This window comes from Hordeum vulgare, chromosome 3H (assembly GCF_904849725.1).
Source record: "Hordeum vulgare subsp. vulgare chromosome 3H, MorexV3_pseudomolecules_assembly, whole genome shotgun sequence".
Classification (NCBI taxonomy): domain Eukaryota; kingdom Viridiplantae; phylum Streptophyta; class Magnoliopsida; order Poales; family Poaceae; genus Hordeum; species Hordeum vulgare.
This window is the reverse complement of record NC_058520.1, coordinates 596,522,242-596,546,383: the sequence shown is the minus strand read 5'-3', so window position 1 is coordinate 596,546,383 and position 24,142 is coordinate 596,522,242. Positions and strand designations below refer to the sequence as shown.

General features: G+C 44.5%; 1 protein-coding gene across 5 annotated transcripts; it reads left to right on the top strand.

Moving 5' to 3' along the window:
* The first annotated feature begins 16,761 nt into the window (after positions 1–16,761).
* Positions 16,762–23,557, top strand: LOC123445490 (7-dehydrocholesterol reductase). 5 transcript variants are annotated; one of them, XM_045122480.1, is made up of 14 exons: positions 16,762–17,017; positions 17,190–17,415; positions 17,512–17,567; positions 18,808–18,910; positions 18,995–19,060; positions 19,237–19,350; positions 19,528–19,654; positions 21,009–21,109; positions 21,234–21,359; positions 21,444–21,508; positions 21,625–21,706; positions 21,790–21,872; positions 22,017–22,117; positions 23,268–23,557. In XM_045122480.1, exons 1-13 carry the CDS (start codon positions 16,878–16,880, stop codon positions 22,081–22,083), a joined length of 1,356 nt encoding a protein of 451 aa, XP_044978415.1. In that variant the 5' UTR covers positions 16,762–16,877; the 3' UTR covers positions 22,084–22,117; positions 23,268–23,557. The 5 variants fall into 5 exon arrangements, with proteins under 5 accessions (XP_044978415.1, XP_044978417.1, XP_044978414.1 ...); XM_045122482.1 differs by having other exon boundaries at positions 23,216–23,557; XM_045122479.1 differs by having other exon boundaries at positions 23,212–23,557.
* Positions 23,558–24,142: the final 585 nt, after the last annotated feature.

Genomic DNA, 24,142 nt, shown 5'->3' with positions numbered 1-24,142 from the left:
ATAGGTGGAATAGAGTGTGGTGGTGGTCGTGAGACAAAAAGGAGGAGATGGTCACATTGACTCGGCATATCAAAGGGCTATGGAGATGCACATTAATAGATATCAATGTGAATGAGTAGGGATTGCCATACAAAGGATGCACTAGAGCTATAAGTATGTGAAATCTCAAAAGGAGAACTGGTGGGTGTGCATCCAACTTGCTTTCTCACGAAGACCTAGGACAATTTTGAGGAAGCCCGTCATTGGAATATACAAGCCAAGTTATATAATAAAGACTCCCACTAGTATATGGTGGTGACAAAACTAGAGGCTCTCAATCATGAAGAACATGGTGCTATTATGAAGCACAAGTATGGAAAAAGATAGTAGCATTGTCCCTTCTCTCTTTTTCTCTTTTTTTATTTGGGCTCTTTGGCCTCCTTTTTTTATTTCCTCACACGGGACAATGCTCTAATAATTATGATCATCACACTTTTATTTACTCATAGCTCAAAGCTTAGAACGATGATGACTCTATAGGAAATGCCTCCTGCAGTGTACCGGGATGTGCAACGATCTAGCTTGGCGTATGACGTTGAAACATCTTGCTAGCTATCTTACGATCATGCAATGGCAATATGAGAGTGACGGCACAAGTCATGAGACGGAACGGTGGGAGTTGCATGGCAATATATCTCGGAATGGCTATGAAAATGCCATAGTAGGTAGGTATGGTGGCTGTTTTGAGGAAGGCATATGGTGGGTTTGTGTACCGGCGAAAATTGCGCGGAACTAGAGAGGTTAGCAATGGTGGAAGGTGAAAGTGCATCTATACCATGGACTCACATTAGTCATGAAGAACTCACATACTTGTTGCGAAAGTTTTTTTAGTAATCGAAACAAAGTGCTAAACGCATACTCCTAGGGGAAGGGTTGGTAGGTGTTAACCATCGCGCGATCCCGACCTCAGCACAAAGGATGACAATCAATAGATCAATTATGCTCCGACTTCATAACATAGAGGTTCACCATACGTGCATGCTACGGGAATCACTAACTTCAACACAAGTATTTCAAGATTCACAACACCCTACTAACATAACTCTTAATATTACCAAATCCATGTCTCAAAACTAATTGAGAGGAATCAAGACATCTCTTTCTACTCAATGCACATGAGGATGGAGGTTTTTGTATCCTCTCTGGGTACCTATCACCTTTGGGACTATTTTCATAGCATAAGCCAACTACCAAGTCACGCACCGTCGTGCTCTAAAAGATCTAAGTGAAGCACATAGAGCAAAATTATCTAACTCAAAAGATATAAGTGAAGCACGATGAGCATTCTAGCAAAATCACGATGAGTGCATGTATCTCTCAAAAGGTGTGCAGCAAGGATGATTGTGACACAACAAAAAGAAAATACTCCTACGATACAATACGCTCCAAGCAAAACACATATCATGTGGTGAATAAAAATATAGCTCCAAGTAATGTTACCGATGGATTGAAGACGAAAGAGAGGATGCCTTCCCGGGGCATCCCCAAGCTTAGGCTTTTTGGTGTCCTTGAATTTGGCTTGGGATGCCTTGGGAATCCCCAAGCTTGAGCTCTTTCCACTCCTTATCTCTTTGTCCATGAGAACATCACCCAAAACTTGAAAACTTCACAACACAAAACTTACACAGAAACTCGTGATAACATTAGCACAAGAAAACAAACTACCACCTCTTTAGGTACTGTAGCAATCTTGATTTCTATTTATATTGGTGTTGGGCTACTGCATTGTCACTTTTCCATGGCTGGTACCCCCAATACTATCCATAGTTTCATCAAAACAAGCAACCAACTCAACAAAAACAGAATATGTCAAAAACAGACCAGTCTGTCGCAATCTGTATACTTCATATACTTCTGGTACCTAAATTTTTTTGAAAAATTACGAATGCCTGGGAAAAAGGCATATCAACCAGCAGCAAAAAGAATCAACTCAAAATATCTTTCTGAATAAAAATGAAAAATCATCTCGTGAGCGAAACGTTTCTGTCTTTTTCCAGCAGGATCAAACAACCATCACCAAGACTAGTCATAAAGGTTTTGCTTGGCTCAAACACAAAAAGAAACACAAAATACACAATCATAAAAGAATTATGATGGTGTAGACGCAACAAAACAGAAAGAAAAAATATAAATTCATTGGGTTGCCTCCCAACAAGCGCTATTGTTTAACGCCCTTAGCTAGGCATATGGCGATAAAATCACGTACTGTCGTCTTTAGTGCTCAAACCATAAGTAGCCCTCATCATGGATTCATAAGGCAATCTTATTTTCTTTCTAGGAAAGTGCTCCATGCCCTTCTTTAAAGGAAATTGAAATCTAATATTCCCTTCCTTCATATCGATGATAGCACCGATAGTCCTTAGGAAAGGTCTACCAAGAATAATAGGGCATGTAGGATTGCAATCAATGTCAAGCACAATGAAATCCACGGGTAAATAGTTCCTATTTGCAATAATAAGAACATCATTGATCCTTCCCATGGGTTTCTTGACAGTAGAATCCGCAAGATGCAAATGAAGAGAACACTCCTCAATCTCATTAAAACCCAGAATATCACATAAAGACTTTGGAATCACAGAAACACTAGCACCCAAATCACACAGAGCATTGCATTCATAGTTTTTGATTTTGATTTTGATAGTAGGTTCCCACTCATCATGAAGCTTTCTAGGGATAGATACTTCCAATTCAAGTTTCTCTCCAAGAGATTTTATCATAGCTTCGACGATACGATCGGTAAAGGCCTTGTTTTGGCTATAAGCGTGTGGAGAGTTTATCATGGATTGCATCAAGGAAATGCATTCAATCAAGGAGCAACTATCATAATTTAATTCCTTGAAATCCAAAGTAGTAATTTCATTACTGCTCAAAGTTTTAATATCTTCTACTCCACTTTCAATGCTTTTAGCATCAAGATAGATGGACTCTGAATCATTGGGGCGTTTTTCAACCAAGGTGGATTCATATCCAGCCCCATCATCATTAGGTTTGACACAAGAAAACAAAGATTCAATGGGAGTCACACCAAGCACTTTAAGATCTTCGTGATTCTTATCACGAGAACACGCCTTTTTAAGCCATTCATGTCTAGCACGTATTTGGGCGGTTCTTTCTTTGCTCTCACTCATGGAAACACGCATAGCTTTCAAAATTTCATCCATATTGATATTGGGAGGAGCACATCTAACTTTCAAAGCATCAATATCACTAGACATTCTATCAACGCTCTTAGCCAAATCGTCAATTTTGAGTAGTTTTTCCTCTATGGACGCATTGAAAATCTTTTGCGAGTTCATAAACTCTTTGATATTACTCTCTATATCAGAGGTAATCTATTGTAATTTCCATGAGTATTGTTGTAGGAGTTGCCAAAGTTACTAGAGGGGTTACTAGGAAAAGGCCTAGGAACATGGTTTCCTCTAAAAGCATTGTTGTTGCCAAAATTATTCATACCAACAAAATTAACGTCCAAGCTAGCGTTGCTACTCTTAATCAAGGAAGACAAGGGCATATCGTTAGGATCTAAAGGAGCACTTCTACTAGCAACCAAATTCATTAACTCATCCATCTTAGCACTCAACGAGTTAATTTCTTCTATAGCGTGTACCTTCTTACTAGTAGGTGACCTTTCAGTATGCCACTGAGAATAGTTCGTCATGATATCGTCTAGGAGTTTTGTGGCTTCTCCTAACGTGATTTCCATGAACGTTCCACCTGAGGCGGAGTCCAAGATATTTCTAGAAGCGAAATTCAAGCCAGCGTAGAAGATTTGTATAATCATCCAAAGACTCAAGCCATGAGCGGGACAATTTCTAATCATCAATTTCATTCTCTCCCAAGATTGTGCAACATGTTCATGATCAAGTTGCTTAAAATTAATGATATCATTATGAAGAGAGATAATCTTAGTCGGCGGAAAATACTTGGATATATAAGCATCTTCGCACTTATCCCAAGAATCGGTACTATTTTTGGGCAAAGACGAAAACCAAGTTTTTGCTCGATCTCGCAACGAGAAAGGAAAAAAGCTTCAATTTAATCACATCATTATCCACATCTTTCTTCTTTTGTATATCGCAAAGCTCTATGAAGGTATTAAGATGGGATGCAGCATCTTCACTAGGAAGGTCGGAGAATTGCTCTTTCATAACAAGATTCAGCAAAGCGGCATTGATTTCGTATGACTCCGCACTAGTGGCGGGAGCAATCGGAGTACTAATAAAATCATTATTATTAGTATTTGAGAAGTCATAAAGTTTGGTGTTTTCAGTCATGGTGACTTCAGCAAGCAAGCAAGCACACAAGCGAACAAAGAGCAAGCGAGAGAAAAGGAGAACAAAAAAGCAAACGAAAAAGGCAAAAAAAATTGTAAATTTTTGTTTTTCAGAAGCGGGGGAGAGGAAAACGAGAGGAAAAAAGTAAATGCAAGAGATGAGTTTGCGACACTTACTTGGATGAGTTCTTGACTTGATCCTCCCGGGCAACGGCGCCAGAAATTCTTCTGCTGCGGCAACAGACAACAGTGCCAGAGATTGACATGTTGACGGAGGCTGGGCTTGCATTGGTTTTTCTCTTGAAGAGGAAAGGGTGGTGCCGCACAAGAGCAGTAAGTATTTCCCTCAGTTTGAGAACCAAGGTATCAATCCAGTAGGAGAATCTCATCAAGTCCAGAGTACCTGCGCAAACACAAACGAGCTTGCACCCAACGCTATAAAGGGGTTGTCAATCCCTTCAAGATTGATTGCAAAGTGAGATCTGAAGGCGGAAAGTGCAATGAAGTAAAAGAGTAAGGCTGAAAATATGGTGTGGAGTAGACCCGGGGGCCATAGTGTTCACTAGAGTCTTCTCTCAAAATAGCAAATATTACGGTGGATGAACAAATTACTGTCGAGCAATTGATGGAACGGCGCAAAGTCATGACGATATCTAAGGCAATGATCATACATATAGGCATCACGTCCGAGACAAGTAGACCGATACTTTCTGCATCTACTACTATTACTCCACACATCGACCGCTATCCAGCATGCATCTAGTGTATTGAGTTCATGACGAATAGAGTAACGCCTTAAGCAAGATGACATGATGTAGAGGGATAAACTCAAACCAATGATGAAAACCCCATCTTTTTACCCTTGATGGCAACAACACAATGCGTGCCTCGCTACCCCTTCTGTCACTGGGTGAGGTCACCGCATGATATGAACCCAAAACCAAGCACTTCTCCCATTGCAAGAATCATAGATCAAGTTGAGCAAACAAAACCCACAACTCGAAGAGAATTACAAGGATATGAAATCATGCATAAGAGAGATCAGAAGAAACTCAAATAAGATTCATAGATAATCTGATCATAAATCCACAATTCATCGGATCTCGACAAACACACCGCAAAAGAAGATTACTTCGGATAGATCTCCATGAAGATCATGGAGAACTTTGTATTGAAGATCCAAGAGAGAGAAGAAGCCATCTAGCTACTAGCTATGGACCCGTAGGTCTATGGTGAACTACTCACGCATCATCAGAGAGGTCATGGTGTTGATGAAGAAGCCCTCCATATCCGAATCCCCTCTCCGGCAGGGCACCAGAACGTGCCCCAGATGGGATCTTGCGGAGACAGAAGCTTGCAACGGCGGAAAAGTACTTTCGATGATCTCTTGATTTTTTCTTGGATTTATGGGAATATATAGGCGAAAGACCTAGGGCAGGGGAGGCCTAGGGATCCCACAAGCCTGGGAGGCGCGGGCCCCCCTGGCCGCGGCTAGGGGTCTTGTGGGGTCCCTGGAGGCCCCCTGACTTGGTTCTCAAGCTTCCTGATCTTCTTCTGTTTCGAAAAAAATCTTTTTGGAAGTTTCATTCCGTTTGGAATCCGTTTAAAATCCTCCTATGAAAAGGGTCAAAACATGGAAAAAACAGGAACTGGCACTTGGCACTGAGTTAATAAGTTAGTCCCAAAAAAGATATAAAAGGCATACAAGACATCCAAAGTTTGACAAGATAATAGCATGAAACCATCAAAAATTATAGATACGTTGGAGACGTATCACACATCAGGTTTTGGGGACATCGGATTCTAAAGACTCGCTCATGGCGGTTATCGACAAGCAGTGACTAAAATTGTTGGTCACTTTAAAGGATATCAAGTGGATCACATTGACCGACGACTTAATGAGGCGACGGGTGAATTGTCCCGGCTAGGTTCTCAGCGTAAGCCGGTTCCTCCTAATCTGTTCCTAGATGTGTTGCATAATCCTTCTGTCAAAATTCCTTCAGAAGAGGGTCTGGCTATTCCAGACCCAGAAGAGCAGTTGGTGGCGTCTCCACGAGCAACTCCACATTGGACATTGCCTTATCTGGTATATTTAACTGGAGGTGAGCTCCGAGAGGAAGAGCTACTCGCCCGACAAATCATCTGACACTCTAAGTCCATGACTATCATGAATGGCGTGTTACATCGGTGCAGTGTAATTGGTGTGTTCCAACGTTGTGTTTCCCTTGATGAGGGCAGGGAGATTTTGCACAAATTTCATGCAGGAGATTGTGGTCATCACGTCGGGTCAAGATCTTTGGTGGCCAAGGCTTTTCGACATGGTTTCTACTGGCTGTTGGCTCATGCTGATGCAGAGGACATTGTTCCCAAGTGCGAGGGTTGTCAGAATTTTGCATGACAAGCTCACGTGCCAACTCAAGAGTTATGGATGATTCCAATAACTTGGTCGTTTGCGGTTTGGGGGCTTGATATGGTTGGGCGGTTCAAGAGGTCCAAAGTTAAAAAGACTCACCTTTTGGTAGCAGTTGATAAATTCATCGAGTGGGTTGAGGCAGAGCCATAAGAAACTGTGAGGCGGCAACTATTGTTCAGTTTGTGAAAAAGCTGATATTTCATTTTGGTTATCCTCATAGTATCATCACTGATAATGGGACAAATCTGTCTAAGGTTGATATGAAGAAGTTCTGTCAACATGAGCATATCTAGGTTGATTCTGTTGGGGAACGTCGCATGGGAAACAAAAAATTTCCTACGCACACGAAGACCTATCATGGTGATGTCCATCTACGAGAGGGGATGAGTGATCTACGTACCCTTGTAGACCGTACAACAGAAGCATTAGTGAACGCGGTTGATGTAGTGGAACGTCCTCACGTCCCTCGATCCGCCCCGCGAACAATCCCGCGATCAGTCCCACGATCTAGTACCGAACGGACGGCACCTCCGCGTTCAGCACACGTACAGCTCGACGATGATCTCGGCCTTCTTGATCCAGCAAGAGAGACGGAGAGGTAGAAGAGTTCTCCGGCAGCGTGACGGTGCTCCGGAGGTTGGTGATGACCTTGTCTCAGCAGGGCTCCGCCCGAGCTCCGCAGAAACGCGATCTAGAGGAAAAACCGTGGAGGTATGTGGTCGGGCTGCCGTGGAGAAGTCGTCTCAAATCAGCCCTAAAACCTCCGTATATATAGGTGGGAGAGAGGGGACCTTGCCTTGGGGCTCAAGGAGCCCCAAGGGGGTCGGCCGAGCCAAGGGGGGGAAGGTCTCCCCCCCCCCCAAACCGAGTTGGACTTGGTTTGGTGGGTGGGAGTCCTTCCTTCCCTTCCCACCTCCTCTTTTTTTTCTCTTTGATTTTTCTTCCAATGCGCATAGGGACCTTTTGGGCTGTCCCACCAGCCCACTAAGGGCTGGTGCGCCACCCTCAAGGCCTATGGGCTTCCCCGGGGTGGGTTCCCCCCCCCCCCCCGGTGAACTCCCGGAACCCATTCGTCATTCCCGGTACATTCCCGGTAACTCCGAAAACCTTCCGGTAATCAAATGAGGTCATCCTATATATCAATCTTCGTTTCCGGACCATTCCGGAAACCCTCGTGACGTTCGTGATCTCATCCGGGACTCCGAACAACATTCGGTAACCAACCATATAACTCAAATACGCATAAAACAACGTCGAACCTTAAGTGTGCAGACCCTGCGGGTTCGAGAACTATGTAGACATGACCCGAGAGACTCCTCGGTCAATATCCAATAGCGGGACCTGGATGCCCATATTGGATCCTACATATTCTACGAAGAACTTATCGTTTGAACCTTAGTGTCAAGGATTCATATAATCCCGTATGTCATTCCCTTTGTCCTTCGGTATGTTACTTGCCCGTGATTCGATCGTTAGTATCCGCATACCTATTTCAATCTCGTTTACCGGCAAGTCTCTTTACTCGTTCCGTAATACAAGATCCCGTAACTTACACTAAGTCACATTGCTTGCAAGGCTTGTGTGTGATGTTGTATTACCGAGTGGGCCCCGAGATACCTCTCCGTCACACGGAGTGACAAATCCCAGTCTTGATCCATACTAACTCAACGAACACCTTCGGAGATACCTGTAGAGCATCTTTATAGTCACCCAGTTACGTTACGAAGTTTGATACACACAAAGCATTCCTCCGGTGTCAGTGATTTATATGATCTCATGGTCATAGGAACAAATACTTGACACGCAGAAAACAGTAGCAACAAAATGACACGATCAACATGCTACGTCTATTAGTTTGGGTCTAGTCCATCACGTGATTCTCCTAATGACATGATCCAGTTATCAAGCAACAACACCTTGTTCATAATCAGAAGACACTAACTATCTTTAATCAACTGGCTAGCCAACTAGAGGCTTGCTAGGGACAGTGTTTTGTCTATGTATCCACACATGTAAATGAGTCTTCATTCAATACAATTATGGCATGGATAATAAACGATTATCTTGATACAGGAATTATAATAATAACTATATTTATTATTGCCTCTAGGGCATAATTCCAACAGATTCTTGATAAGTTTTTATATTTACAAGACCAGACTCAACACATAGACATGAGCTGGCCCTTGGGGGCTACAGGGATATATACAAGACAAAGTAAAAAAAGTCGACTATACCTCGTATTTTCTCTTCATCATGTTAACCAAACTGGCTTCCATATCCCGGCTTGTAGTGAGGCGGCTAAAATAACCGGCGTGCAATTCCTCAGCACCGAAATCTTCATAATTGGGCAGTTCAAGTTTGCCTTTCCCTTTATCAAGCAATGGCGTCTCATTTTTGGCGGCAAGTTTGGTCAGCATAGTGGAGTATTCCGGAGCTGTGTAACCCATCCCACTAATGTTAATGTGATCTTCATTCCTCCCATGAAAAGGAGCATCTTCAGTTGCAACACGAGGACTAGGAAGGTTAAGCTTCAGCATCCATGGCTTCAGAGCTTGCCATACTCGGCTTCAGGGTTAAGCTCAACATACTTGGTTGTATCTTCTTGGTCGTCCGGTTGGTCTTCAGGGTGTTAAGTATGAACTTTAGGAGTCACCAAAAGCGGGTCTTCCATCTCAGGGATTTCAGGGTTCATGGATGAATCGCCAATCTTCCTTTTCTTAGCCTTGGCCCTCCAAAATAAGACAACAGAAATGAAGCATGTGTAAAGACGGGTATGGATAAGCAATATGTGATACAAAGCAAATATTTACCCATGATTGATAACAAGGGGTGACAACTTTATGACAGTTGAGTCGCCTGACAACGGCGGCGACTCCTGATAATTGGAATTAGAAGGTGTAAGAGGTTGCCGGATAAGGACAACTTTTGGAAGAAAAGAAGTTGGACTGTGAGGCACCTCATTCTGTCGCTTGCGGGCGGTTGACTTGTTGGATAAGCCGGTAACTAAGTCACCAGAGCTGCTCCAAGTATGGTGCCTTGTTTCATGCGAGTTTTCTTCAAAATAAAATTGGGATCCAAGTAAGCATCTGGGTGAGAAAATTTTACTTTCCGAATGACCCGCCTTGTTTTCCTTTGAGACAAGGATTCCGAGCTGAATGAAACGGTAATTACCTCAACATCTTCAGCCCATCTTGATTCATCATCGCCCTGGAAATCAGAGGCATCAACAAGTATAATAAAAAGATGAATAGAGGAGCCAAGTTTTAACCTCTGATAGTATGTTAGTGGTTGGTGATTTGCTTCTAGTTGGCGGGGTTTCTGCACCCACCTTGTTTTTCTTCTTGCTGGGGGCGGGTTATGGCTTAGTTGCCGAAAGTTTCCTTTTCTTGCTCCAGAATGGAGATTCTGCCTGCAAAGTCAACGATAAGAACAACGAATAAGCTTGGGAGTAAAAGAATTCTGTAAATCAGATACAATTGTCAAAGATTTTTACCGGAGGTGCCGGGTTAAGAGCATAGAAGGGTCTCAATCCAGTTTTATTGCAAACTTCTTATTTTTCTCCCAATAGCTTCTTTACAATTCGGTTGACATCATCATGTTCCAAGGTTTCATTGATGTATCTTTGGGCGTCATTTAAATTGCTAGAATATTTATACATTAAGTCGTCTCGTCAACTCAATGGAAAAATCCACCAAGACACCCAGCATCAGGTTAAATCAACCCTAGTCAATCGGCTGGAGAGTAAGGCCCTCACTTTTGGGTATATGGGGGCGAGTTGAGCACGTTCTTCTGTAGAAGCCTAGCCTGAAACTTCAAAGGTCATGGGGAGACGGTGAGGTCTATAACCCGGTAGAGGATTTTCATCAGTCGGGGTCGTGTTCCGACAGTAGAACCAAGTTTTAACCCATCCTTTGGGGTGGCTTGGCAAGTTAGCTGCAGGAAGGGACAATCTCTTCGCCTTTGAATGGAGATTCCATAGAGTTCTAGACAAAGGCCATCGGGACATTCCGTTTGGCGGTTGAGACAGAAGAATTCTCTAAAGAGAAGGATGATAGGTTCCATTTGCAAGTACACTTCGCAGAACACTTGGAATTAACATAGGTTGGATATGGAATTGAGAGCTAAAATCTTGCGCGTGAAGATTGAAAAAATTCAAAACACCCTAGAAGAATTTTGAGCCGGGGAGAGAAAACCCCCAGTAAAGGTGATCGATGAATACCGCTACTTCTCCTTCGCCAGGTTGAGGAATGTCTTCTCCTACGACAGCCCACCAACCAATTATTTTTTAGGAAGCAGAAGGCCTTGGTCTACATAATCTTTAAGTATAAAGATAAGGAACTTGAGAAGGAACCCTGTTGCATGTGTTGGGTTTTGACATGATGAGTCGCCTGAATAAAAGGAAGAAGATGAGGAAGCATAAATGACGGGTTATTTAAGGAATCAGTAACTCGCTTAAAAGAGTTGTCTAGTAATACAACAATGATGAAGGGCAAGCCGGATTAAATGTTTTTGGAAAGTAAGCCATTTTCCCTGACCAGTCGACTCCTAAGTGAAATAGTTTTCATATATATGGCAAGTCTCAGCCACAAGATAAGCCGGCAAGTCATAAGGGTGTCTTATAATATGAGGGCTTTCTGGTTTTCGCTAAGTGTGAAAATAACAAGTTTCTACCAAGATAGCTATAATTACAGATCTACAAATGGTTGAAAATGAAAGGTAATTACTAAACCTAACGGAGAGGTATTGAAGCACCAGCAACCTAAGTTTGCATATTACCAAGGAAGATCTAAATTTTGCTATGTATAAAATGGTTTTGCTGGTCATACCGCCCTATTTCTGCGGGAAAGAGTATCAAAACTATGGTCGAATGAGGGATGAGGTTAAGGGGGTGATAAACTCCGACGAACAAATGTAGATCTAAGAAGGAAAAGATGATTTACTTGACAGTTGCAGGGAGCGGCGGAGATGCTTGGTTGGGCCCTGACAGAAAAGGGGCGACGCCGTGGTCCAGGAAGGGGTGGTCGGTGATTGAAGAACTGCAGCGGCAGCATGGCCAAGTTATGAGCTCGAGGAATAAGAAAGGGGCAGACGAAGTTAAAAAGAAATGGGAGCCCCCCACATGTATTTATAATGAAAGGACCGAAGTCTAACAGGTAGGCGCATGAATTAAGGAGGCACACTTAAATTTTGGAGCTCGCAACACCTCAATTTTTTTGGTCAAATGGGTATCCACAAAAGATCTGTTGTGATGTCATCATTAGTTTCCTAGATGATATAGGAGTGATGTCATGGATCAAACAAATAAAAGCATATGTCTAGAAGCATCAATAGCAAGTGTTTTGTAACCCGGAGAAGAGGCACATGTGATCAGAAGGTAAGCCACCAAATTAAGGTGGTGGAGATTGACATGGATAAATTCAAATCAATTTGGGGGTTAATGTTGGGGATAAAACCCACCGATACAACCCGCCCTACTGGGTCGGGTCACGAGATGGCGGGTCACAGGCGGAACGTCGTATAGACAAAGGCGTGAGGAGACCAGGACGGAAAGACGGCTTATCCATTAAGCTGCCCGGTGGCCCAATATTCAAGACGGCGACTCAAGGCCCAAGAGGTGGAAGGTCGCCTAGAGTTTCCTTGCTCGGGAGGCAATGCGAGTTAGAAGCATATCCGGTCATGAACCGTATCACACCTCAGACCCTTGTAAGCCCAGGGCCTCGACCTGTATGTAAAGGCGAGTCCGTGAGGTCAATAGGCTTAAGTTACAATCAGTCAATAGCTAGGTCAAGCGAATCCGCTCCCTTGTAATTGATCTCCAAGCAATACACACAAAGCAAGATGTAGGCTTTTACCTCGATCTTGAGGGGCCGAACCTGGGTAAATTGTGTCTCTCGATTCCGATCAACCCCGACAAGCTAATCACCTCGTTGCGATGGAATCACGTCTAAGCCCACACTCTAGGACATCTGTCGTGACAAAACCACGACATTAACGATCAGACAGACGTAGGCCCAAAACTAAAATATGCACACTAGTACATGAATTTGGACCCAAATTGGGGCCCTGACTTTTTGGGGGCCATGTGCGAGCGCATAGCTCGCACATGCGTGTCAACGGCCGTGAACCTATGCACTTTGCACATTCGGTTCAGGTGCACGTACAGAAGAAGACAGAGCATTGTGAGAAAGACAATTGAGGCTATCTCATTATAAGAGTAGATGGCATCACATGCATCCCCTTAGCATGGCAGCTAGAAAGAGCTTAATTCACCTAAATACCTAATAATTTTTGCCGCCTTTGTTCAATATAACATGAGGCTCTAACTGTTGGCAGAATCCTTTGCCTGCGATGTTAAATTGTCTTCACAAATATGACCATGGGGAGAACATATGGCATCTTCAAGGTAGTAGTCTATGTTGTACCGAGGGTCATTGACAACATGTTGAAAGGAAAAGTTTGATTGACAACAAGCCTTCAATATGAATGCCAAATTCACAAATCCTCCTTTTGACACTTTCGAGCACCTCTCGATGAGCTTGAGCCTGACATTTTAGTACAATTCGCATACTTTCGAGCACCGTTCTATCGAGGTACCTCTAAGATGAGATGATGACCTGCAAGTGCACAAGGTCTAGTTGTAGCTTTTTCGAAGTAAGAGCATTGATCACAGATGGAGCATATGAATCAATCATTTGTCTCTTGTAGGGTTCAATAGCAATGCCCGCAAGTTAAATGAAATTCTAATCAATAGTAATATGGTGAAGGTGGTGTACCAAACAGTAAAGTAAAGTACTGAAAAAATAAAGTAAGAAGAGAAGTGCTTGAAAGTTGTTGAAATGGATAGGACTAAGGCATTCTCGAGGAGTCATGATTCTCCACTAGTGCGTGTCCAATACGGGTGCTCTAAAAGTCACATTGGTTTCTTGAGGGTGAATATCTCGTGCTATGGGAGCACCTCATATTAGGTGCTCCCGCACAACCTCGACTGTCGGTTTGAGATCGAATGGGCAACATCACGGGATGTGGACCCAAGCATCATTTCTAGAATGCTCGGGGGGGTTTGCTGCTAAACATTCATGTTGGATTTGTCATTTTTTGTTTCTCAATGTGCATTTTGAATTTTGATTCGAAACTTTTAGGGATTGTACACTCATGTGATGTGAACATCCATATTTTTTCAAAATTCTTTAAAACATTTCAATGTGCTTTTTGAAAATTGGCAGCACCCAACATGAGGTGCTCCCATAGTACTGGATATTCTCCTGATTTCGTGACGAATTTCAAGCAGGATTGGAAAAAACGGCGTCATAGGGGCTGTTTGGTTCCCAACCACACTTTGTCACACTTTACCACATCTCACCTTAGGCAGCTTTGACAAAGTTAGGTGTGTGTTTGGTTCTAGCTACACCTAAGACAAGGTATTTTTATGAGTAGTAAACCCCACATGTTATAGACAAAAAAAGTATGGCAAGGTTCCCTTAGGCAAGCCAAAGTGTGATTAACATCTTGAGCAACTCAAGTAAGGCAAGTGTGACAAGTATGACAAAAATAATATGATAATATATGGCAAAGATAGTCACAATCCAAACAGTCCCTTAGAGCATCTACAGCCGGACCCCTCAAACCCCCCTCAAACGCCCGGACAGGCCGCCCGGTCACAAAAAATCGACCCAACCGGACCACTCAAACCCACCCCATACGTCTGGGCTGACCGACACCCCTCATATGCAGCCCAAATATAGAGCGGATATGGAGTGGTCTGGTCACGCTCGAGCACGCCCGCCTAACAGGCCCGACCCACCACAAACCCCACCACTGTCCCAAAAAAACCACTCCGGGCGCCTCGCTCTGAACCCTAGCTCACTCTCTTCCCCCGTATCGTCGTCTCCCTCTCCAAGCCCGATCTCATCGAGTAGAATGTCGAGTGTCGGCAGCTGCTCCGACGATCTAGCCCTCCGCATCACCTTGGAGCTGTTCAAGGAGGAGATCGACGACAGCTCCGAATCTGGAGCTACACCGCCGCTCCCAAGACCGTGGAGTGCGGATGCCGGAGCTGGACCCTCCTGGTCCGCGCACAACTCTGGCAGGGCTGCACAGTCCGCACCAGCAGTGTGCCGTGTCCTCCCCCCGTCGGCCTCTGCTCCACATGGGCGGCGTAGGGGCCTAGTGCCCGCGCTGCCAGTTAGCACCCACACGCGCACTCCAGAATCGAAGGCGCGCGCCACCCATTTGTGAGAGGCAATGAACACTAGGACGGGGGGGGGGGAGTAGAGCAGTTCGCGCGCCGCCACCGCGGGATGCCGGCATTCGGATAATTCGGTTCGGATTCGGATTCGGGTAACGGGTTCGGGTACCCAAACACCCAGGGTGATCCGTTTGCCGCAAATCTTATGTTCGTTTGCTTCCGATTTTATTGTGCGATGTTAGATCACGTAAATTATTTCGACGTGCATGTGTAAAATGGTGTATGGACATAGGGCGCCGGATATGGGATACGTGGATGTGGAGAAAGAAATTTGAGGCGTGACCGATCAGTGTCCGCGAGGAGCGAGATTTGTAAGATCCAGATGTTGATGCTCTTAATATTTTCTTATCCATGTCTCAAGCCTAAGAATGAATGTGGAGCCGACACATGGCACGAAACGGCCCCATCTCCACAGGCCAGCCACCAAGCTAAGAGATCTGGCTCGTACTTGTGTACGTATAGCAAGGAGCTATACACCACTCGGCTCCACAAGCAGTCGAGCACATGAATTAATTACACGCCACGCCACCCTTTTCCTTTTCGTCCGCGGGAAATGGCCACGCGAACGTCTTGTGGCGGCTGTCACTCATGGTCCCTAACGCTACAGCTCATAAGAGCAAACCAACACAGCTACCTTCGGGTCATCCAGACACAAAAAGTTGATCCAACGAGATAACTTAAATGGATGCGCGTGTCCGTATGTTGTCTGTTTATTGTCTGCCTTGACCCAAATCTAACGCAAATATGAGAACAAATGGGTACGAAGCGGACAGAAACGGACGCTCTCGTCAACGGTCTGCTCGTGTCCGGTCCCACCTATCAGTGACTGCGTCCCGAGCTGGCGTCTACCTCCACAACGACTGTGAGGAGGAGCGAGGCCACATGCGCAGGGGGTTGCCACGCTCACCGGCGAGCCCCTCCTGCGCAGACCGCCACCACACTCGTCAGGGGGATCTCCGTTGTCGCCCTCATCGGCGAGCCCCCCTGCGCAGGCCGCCGCCGCGCTCGCTAGGGGGATCTCCGTCGCCGCGCTCATCGGTGAGCCCCCTACGCAGGCCGCCGCCGCGCTCGTCAGAGGGATCTTTGTCGCCGCGCTCATCGACGAGCCCCCCTGCGCAGGCCGCCGCCGCGCTCGCCAGGGGGATCTCTATCGCCGCGCTCATCGGCGAGCCCCCCTGCGCAGGCCGCCGCCGCCGCGCTCACTCCAGGCCCTCCTCGCCGCTTCGGTCGGGCGCCCTCACGTCCTCCTTCTTCCTGGCCCCGCGCGAGGGACGAGGAGGGACGAACCGCTGGTTGCTGCAGAACAAGTGACGCCGACAAGAAGACATCTTTGGCGGAGGCGTGGCAGGGCGGATCTTGTGTCGCTCGGGTCCCGAATCTCAATGAGCGTAAGGGCACGGCGGCGCGAGGGAGGAGGAGGGGCGTCACGAGGAGGTGCCGGGCGGCACGGGGAAGGCGGGACGCATGGTCTAGCTGTTGTCCACTCTGTCCGCTTTTATGTTCGCGCGTTGGATGCCCGTCGTATCCACAAGTGATCCAAACAAACAAAAGACGAACAAAATCTGTATCCGTTTGGGTCATTGCGTTGGAGTTGCTCTAACCTCCGCATATGCCTCTAGTACCCGTACGAAAATGGCCGGACGGCGAAAATCCGACGCGCCGGGCGATCCGACGGCCCAGGAGCAACCCCTCGACGTGGCCGAGCCGCTCTCCACAGTCTCGTCGTCGCCGTCCTCGTTTTAAAGAAGTGCACGCACACGCAAAGATTCTTTTTTTTTTCCTCCCGACGACAACGACGACGGCGGCGGCGGTGGCCACAGATCCACACATCCTCCTTAATAAACAATCGGCACCCCAGTCCACTCCCCCTCCACGCGCGCGCGAGATCGAGAGGACCAGGCGCCATGGGGAAGCAGCAGCAGCAGCCCAAGCCGGCCCCCGCGGCGCCGCCGCCCCAGCCGTCCAAGACGGCGCACTCGCCGTTGTTAACCTACGCCTCCATGGTCACGCTCTTGTCCCTCTGCCCGCCCTTCGTCATCCTCCTGTGAGTCCCCTCCTCCTCCCTGGATCCGCCCCCTCGGTCCCTCCGCCCGAATCTACGCTCTGCTCCGCTGCCCGGCCAGAGATTTCTGCTGGAAGAACAGATGACCTGCTAGAGCATGCGTCCTGAATCTCTCTCTCTCTCTCTCTCTGTCGCTCGCTCTTGCTCCTGGCAGGTGGTACACCATGGTGCACGCGGACGGATCGGTGCTGCAGATCTACGAGCACCTCCGCGACCACGGGATCCTGGAGGGGCTCAAGGCCATCTGGCCCGCGCCCACCCTCGTCGCCGGGAAGATCATCCTCGGCTTCGCTCTCTTCGAGGCCGCCCTGCAGCTGCTCCTCCCTGGGAAGCGCTTCGAGGGGCCCATCTCGCCCTCCGGCAATGTGCCCGTCTACAAGGTCCGTGCCCGTGCTTCATTCCTGGGAGTCAACCAGACATTTCTGGTGATATATCAGACAGATACCTGCAGCTCATGCTTTCTTCTTTTGTCTCAGGCAAATGGTTTACTAGCATATGCAGTGACTTTGCTCACCTACCTAAGCCTCTGGTGGTAAGGCTACCTAATTTTCTCGCGCGGACTGGACTCACCTACTGATTGCCTTCGAACTGCATCGCTTGTCATTTTGGTGGTTTCTTCCTTGAACAATTGAATGACTTGTCTACTTGTGTGCACTTGCATTGGCCATTTGATGTTTCTGGCAGCGCTATGAGGAAAAACAATTATGATAGCTACTGGTTTTGGACATAGGCATAAATTTACCTACATTTCCTTGTCTGTTGCTTGTCCAAAAATAGTTAACCCAAAATTGTTAGACTCGGTTCCATGCGGCTTTCATGCTGTCCATATCCGTTAAATGTACCAAAATAGGAGTTATCACTAACCTCGCATGCCCAGGCACTCAGGCTCTCTAAACTTGGGCCAGTATGTTGCCCCAGGTCTTTTTTTTTTCAGTTTTCGGAGTTTGATCCCTTACGGCAGTAGTCAGAGATTGACGAACATGTTGCATGCTTTGATGCAGAAGACTATATATACTGTTTGATAGTTTCAGAAAAAGGCTCCTTAGTGTATAGCTGCGTGTTTGAGCGCTGCTACATTGCACCCAGGAGTTTGGAACATGATACAGAGTTGCTTATATCTTGGTTAAACGTTCGCTATAAACTATGCAATGGTGCCTGACAATGTTCAAGTAAGACTGGAAATGCATTTCAGATATCTGTGAAATCGTTTCAGGCTCCCTTTTTCTTCTCTCTCAAAGATGTTATAAGTCATACCTGTGATTCGTAAAATGTTTGCATGCCATATTTTTCTCTTTCCAACTTCTGTGTTCATGTTGGTATTAGTTGTCTTGCATATAGAGCAAAAACAGTGGAGCCTTTGATATTGCTGAACCTTGAATGTAAGGCTTTTTTTAATACTGATGATGGAGCCTTTGATATTGCTGAACCTTGAATGCAAGGCTTTTTTTTTATACTGATGCGTGTCGCATACATGTCATATGCTTCTACATTTTGTTACCATCCTGTACTTTCAAGATGATAGATATCCCCACCCCCCATATGGATAGGCATACTCATTTCCTGTAAACTTTTTGTCCATGCGAATGCTATGGACAAACATAACGAAAAAGAGGGAGTTTCTGAATTAATTGAGTTTGCTTTCTCTCCACGAGCTTATTGCAGGCATTTTTTATATATAAAATATGTGTTTGAGGCCTCTTACATTTTTTCCACTATATGTAGTTTGTACTATATTTTATATCACCAGTTGCTAACAAAAAAAAATGTTTCAGGTTTGGAATTTTTAACCCTGCGATAGTGTATGATCACCTGGGAGAGATATACTCTGCTCTGGTCTTTGGAAGCCTTGTGTTCTGTTTATTGCTGTACATAAAGGTGCTTATTTTATACTTCTTTGTTTGCCCATACGTATGTAATGTGCTTCCTTTGTTGACGGATGATTCATTTTTTTCATTTTAGGGCCATGTAGCACCATCTTCATCTGATTCCGGATCCGCAGGGAATGTGATAATTGATTTCTACTGGGTAAGTGCCATTAAATCCATATGGTATGTTCTTGCCTGGAGTTTGGTGCTGTTTCCTGTGGACCACTAGCACGGTGATATTTGACATTTGTCCTGCTTAGACTCTTAGGGCCTGCTTGGATTGAGGGGTAGAACATAGATTTTGTTGATTCATGTTTCAAACATGCACATTTTCAGGGAATGGAACTATATCCGCGGATTGGTAAGCACTTCGATATCAAAGTCTTCACAAACTGCCGTTTTGGGATGATGTCCTGGGCTGTTCTTGCTGTAACCTACTGCATAAAGCAGGTCAGAACATCATATATTCTTATGATGTACACTAGTCCCAGTCAAACACATGCTTTTGCACTGTTTGCTATCCAGCTTATTATATTCATTCACAAGTTATATTCTCTGTTAATACTATATATATTATAATGCGGCTATCTATTAAACTCTATTGATTCCATGAACCGCGTGATGCAGTATGAAATGAATGGCCGAGTTGCAGACTCCATGCTTGTGAATACTGCACTGATGTTGATCTATATCACAAAGTTTTTCTGGTGGGAGTCTGGATATTGGTGTACTATGGACATTGCACATGATAGAGGTATGCAGTTTATCATCTGTTTAATGGCAACATAGCCAATGTAATCATCATTTCTAGTGCAAATGTTGTATCACCTTTCCATTTGGCACCAATTCAACATGAAAATTCTGAAAACATTTGATGATATAACATTTGAACTTCAGTCTGTGTTAGAAGAAACAACGGATATGTATTCACAACGAATAGGATACTGTGTGTGTATCTTTTTTCTTTTAAATTTATCATTTTCCACATATTTACATAGTTTTTGTTACTGTTAACATGAAATTAAGAAGTAAATTGACAGGCTTTCTTGAAATCTCAGCCTAGTAGTATTGCAGCCTGAAGGGTGATTGCACTGGATATATGCTAGCCTATAATTGCAAGTATCTTGTTACATTGTACTAAATTTGAAAAGATAATTTTCTCCAGTTACCATCGTCCGGTTCAAAATTCTGCACGGATGTTTGACCGGTTTCAGTTTGACAACAACCAGAATTTGATATTATTATAAGTCTCGGCGCACCTCCTGGGGCGGTATTGTTCAAAGTCCATCAAAACCGTGTCAAACACAAGTGAAGGCATTGAGATGGTTATCTAACAAAGGCCTGGGAAGGCTCATAATGCCCTCCTTGCCAAGCGCTCTCAACAACTCTACAGTAGAAGTAAAATTCTTATTTACTAAATCAAATATCAGTGAAATTTAGTACGGAGTATCATATTTTTCAAAAGAATATACTGCTACAAAGTGAAGTTCAAGCCATGCTAATACCTTCTTATCAAGGCCACATCACCTAACTAAGACAAAATTAATAAAAAAACTAACAACCAAAGGTGGTTACTACTCCTGTCAGAATATATTGTCGCTTGTCAGGACAGGATTAGCATGTTATTGTGATTAAATTATGTGTTACTCAAATTACAGCTTGCAAAGGCGATAATTCAACTCTGCTCCCAGGCTCAGCTGCTCCCGCTCACGAAAAAAAATCAAAAGAACTACTAGAAAAATTCAAATAAATCCATTTTTTTTGTGTGGGAGATAATTTGATGCGCGAGGTCTGCTCCAAATTTCATCTTATTTGGACATCTGATCAGCTCTCAGCAAAAAAGACAAATCGGGTTAGAAAAGTTCGTGAACCGTTAACCTTTTTTACAGACTCAGATTTGTCTTTTTTTGCTGAGAGCTGCTCAGATGTCCAAATAAGATGAAATTTGGAGCGGACCTCACGCATCAAATTATCTACCACACAAAAAAAAACTGGATTTTTTTTGAATTTTTCTAGTTTTTTTTTTTTTTTTTTTTGTGAGCGGGGGTGCATTCTATTTTGGTCTGTCCAGACCATCTCTATTATTTGTCTGACATAATTTTCAACAGCTGGTTTCTACATTTGCTGGGGATGCTTGGTATGGGTTCCATCAATTTACACCTCTCCTGGAATGTACCTTGTCAATCATCCTGTGAATTTGGGTCCCCAGGTTATTCTTTAACATAACGTTTCTTTGATATACTTTGGTTTGTAATATTTTGATACTTTTTATCACTTACTTTACTGTATTCACAATTTTAGTTCTAACAGAATATTCGTTAATCCTGTTGCAGCTAGCACTCTCGATTCTCCTTGCTGGAATATTGTGCATATACATAAACTATGACTGTGATCGTCAGCGCCAAGAATTTCGCCGGACAAACGGGAAAGCCACAGTCTGGGGCAAAGCCCCGTCAAAGGTGGAAAATTTTAACCTCTAAAACAGCCAAAAATGCTTTCATGCTTGTTAGGCTGCTTATGCCTTTATTTTGGTGGAACTTCAGATTATTGCTTCCTATCAGACAACAAAGGGAGAAACAAAAACCAGTCTTCTCTTGACTTCTGGATGGTGAGTCTAAGATTCAGTTCCCTTTCTTCATATTATTCATGAAAAGAGAATTTTGTGATCATATATATGCGGAGATAACAGCCCTTCGAGCACACATCTTTTTCTATCCTGGATAGGTGGGGCTTTTCTCGTCACTTTCACTATGCCCCAGAGATCCTAGCAGCATTTTTCTGGACCGTTCCAGCTCTTTTCACTCATGTAAGCATGTCCTGGTTTTGTTATATTGCAAGTTTAATAAGTGATCATTTTATTAATTGTATTTTCTTTGGGCTTTCTTGCAGTTTATGCCATACTTCTATGTGATATTTCTGACCATTCTACTGCTTGACCGAGCGAAGAGGGATGATGATAGATGCTCAACAAAGTATGTAAACAATCCTCCAGTCATATGTAGCTAACATTGACAGAGGAACTTATCTTTAAATTGCTCGGACGCTTATTTGGTTAGTTTTCAGTTCTCTGGTTCTGTCCTTGATAGATTGCTCTTTTCTTTCTTGCTCTCTGAAAGGTACGGCAAGTACTGGAAGATGTACTGCAACAGAGTACCTTACAGGGTTGTTCCTGGTATTTACTGAATGGTGTACTCTGCAACTCACGAGAAGAAAGCAAGTAAGCTGCTGATGTGATTCTCTCCCGCTTCAGTGGCCTGGTACTATCAGCATTTGTGTAGTAATGATGTCATTAGCTTTGATGCGTGCAGTGGTAGCTTGTATGTACCCTTCACATGGGCCGTTCGTTGCTCTGCTACTATGATAGAGGGAATCGGGCGTAATCTTCTTCTAGTGTGTATCAAGCTTTTTCACATGATTTTAGTCTCTAGCAGGGCAAATGAAAATGAACTACTCTTATTATTGAGAGAGCTATGTTCTCTAGGTTTTTATTTTTAGAGAGAGAGAGAGAGCCATGTTCTCTAGTTTCACTTTGATGAGTACTCCTGAGCAACAGTATATTGATTTCGTAAACTATTGTTATGATTGGAAAAGCGGAGCCCTGAAATAATAATTTTTCTTGCCAAAACCAAGGATTTGTGCTTGCTAATCTTCTGATGTGGTAGCTGTATGTACTGAGCAGAGTCATACACGTATACATCCAGTACACCGATCAATGTACTGAGCAGAGGACCTGTGGCCTGTGGGGTATGAGCTCAGTGAGGCATGGGAAATGGACAATAGTATATCAGGAATTTGGGGTTTGCAGGCTCTCTCATGTACTAGTACAACTTCTATGGGTTCAGGGAGTATTAAGTCAGTATTAAACTCTTATGCACCGATTAAACATCTCTACTTCTTTTACAACAACTTGCTCATAGCTCTGTTGAAAAGGGCCTTTTCCTTGTACCATGGCCTTATCAAATTGGGCAATAAGTTGTGGGCTGTAGAAAATGCAGCCATGCAGGCAAGACTGATACAGGCTTTTCACTTGGCTTAGAGCATGGTTAATAGTACACTTATGCTATATGATGTTATCATGTCACCTATAATCAAGCTTATTGTCGGTAAATACAATAAATAGATATAAAGATTCTACTTTATTAATACATGATCCATTTTTCATTCTTATATAATGTCTAGGAGCACGTTGCTTCAGCTGGCTCTTATTCTGTAGTCGGCTCTCCTCTTATATCCACTTCATATCAGCATAAAATAACATTTCAAGTTTTGTAACCTGCTTACACAAGTTTATTGTACTTGCTCTTATGGAAGGAAGGTCGCTCTGGCATTTAAGCTACTGTGCATTCAAAAGTTGTTAACTTTGTCAGGCCTAAAACGAGCTGTCAGTGATTTTGTCACAAGTCAACTCCTCAAGATGCCTGGAGATATTTCCAACGGATTTCATTGTTGGCCGAGGTGATAGGATGAGGGGAAGAAAGGAAGAGCACAGCCACCGCCCGCGTTGCCCAGAGGCATCGTGGATCCGCTTTCTTCGTAGTAAGTTAGAGCATCTACACCGGGAGACAAATCCGACCTCTCAAAGCATTCGTGAACGCGTTTGTCAAGTTTTAAATAATGCATTCTACAACTAGATGTTTTAAATTAGAAACTTTAAATACATACTACTACATGTCATTTAAACTTAGTAATAAGTGGAACTCGTCCGGCTCCATCGTGTTCATGTCGTATTCATGTTCGACGGCTGGTTGCGTCCCTCGTAGTATCGGACCAGTTGCCGATGAGGTAGAATAAGACATAGGATACTAGCCGGTTCATGTGAGTCGAGCTTGCGCTGTCTTTCATGGCCTACTCTTACTTGTTGGAGCCTGTAACCCGGACGATGCCGGTGGACATGAGATCGATGACGAATTCTTTCTAGGAGCCAATGTCCACCACGAAGTGGTTGCGGGGCCCACATTGGTTCATCATATGGGCCGTCGGAGAGTGCGGCTCCGCCTCTCCAATGTCCATCACTAGGAAGGCCTTCGTTGCTTCTCGTGCCCGTTGCCTCGTACTACACGCACGCCGCACCATGTTTGTGTCCTCAACGCGTAACGAAAGGGTTGCACGTCTGCCATGACGCTCGGATGCCAGATGGATCACATCGCCTTCGATGAGGTAGCGACACCGGTTGTGTTGATGCAATGAATTCCCAACATTGCGAGTCCGAGCGTTGTCGTCGGGCGGCCGCCTCATGGGAGGT

Coding starts and splice junctions, on each gene's coding strand:
- LOC123445490 (XM_045122480.1), top strand. CDS start 16,878: ATGGGGAAGCAGCAGCAGCAGCCCAAGCCGGCCCCCGCGGCGCCGCCG. Junction 17,018..17,189: donor CCGCCCTTCGTCATCCTCCT/GTGAGTCCCCTC, acceptor TGCTCCTGGCAG/GTGGTACACCATGGTGCACG. Junction 21,873..22,016: donor GATGATAGATGCTCAACAAA/GTATGTAAACAA, acceptor GCTCTCTGAAAG/GTACGGCAAGTACTGGAAGA.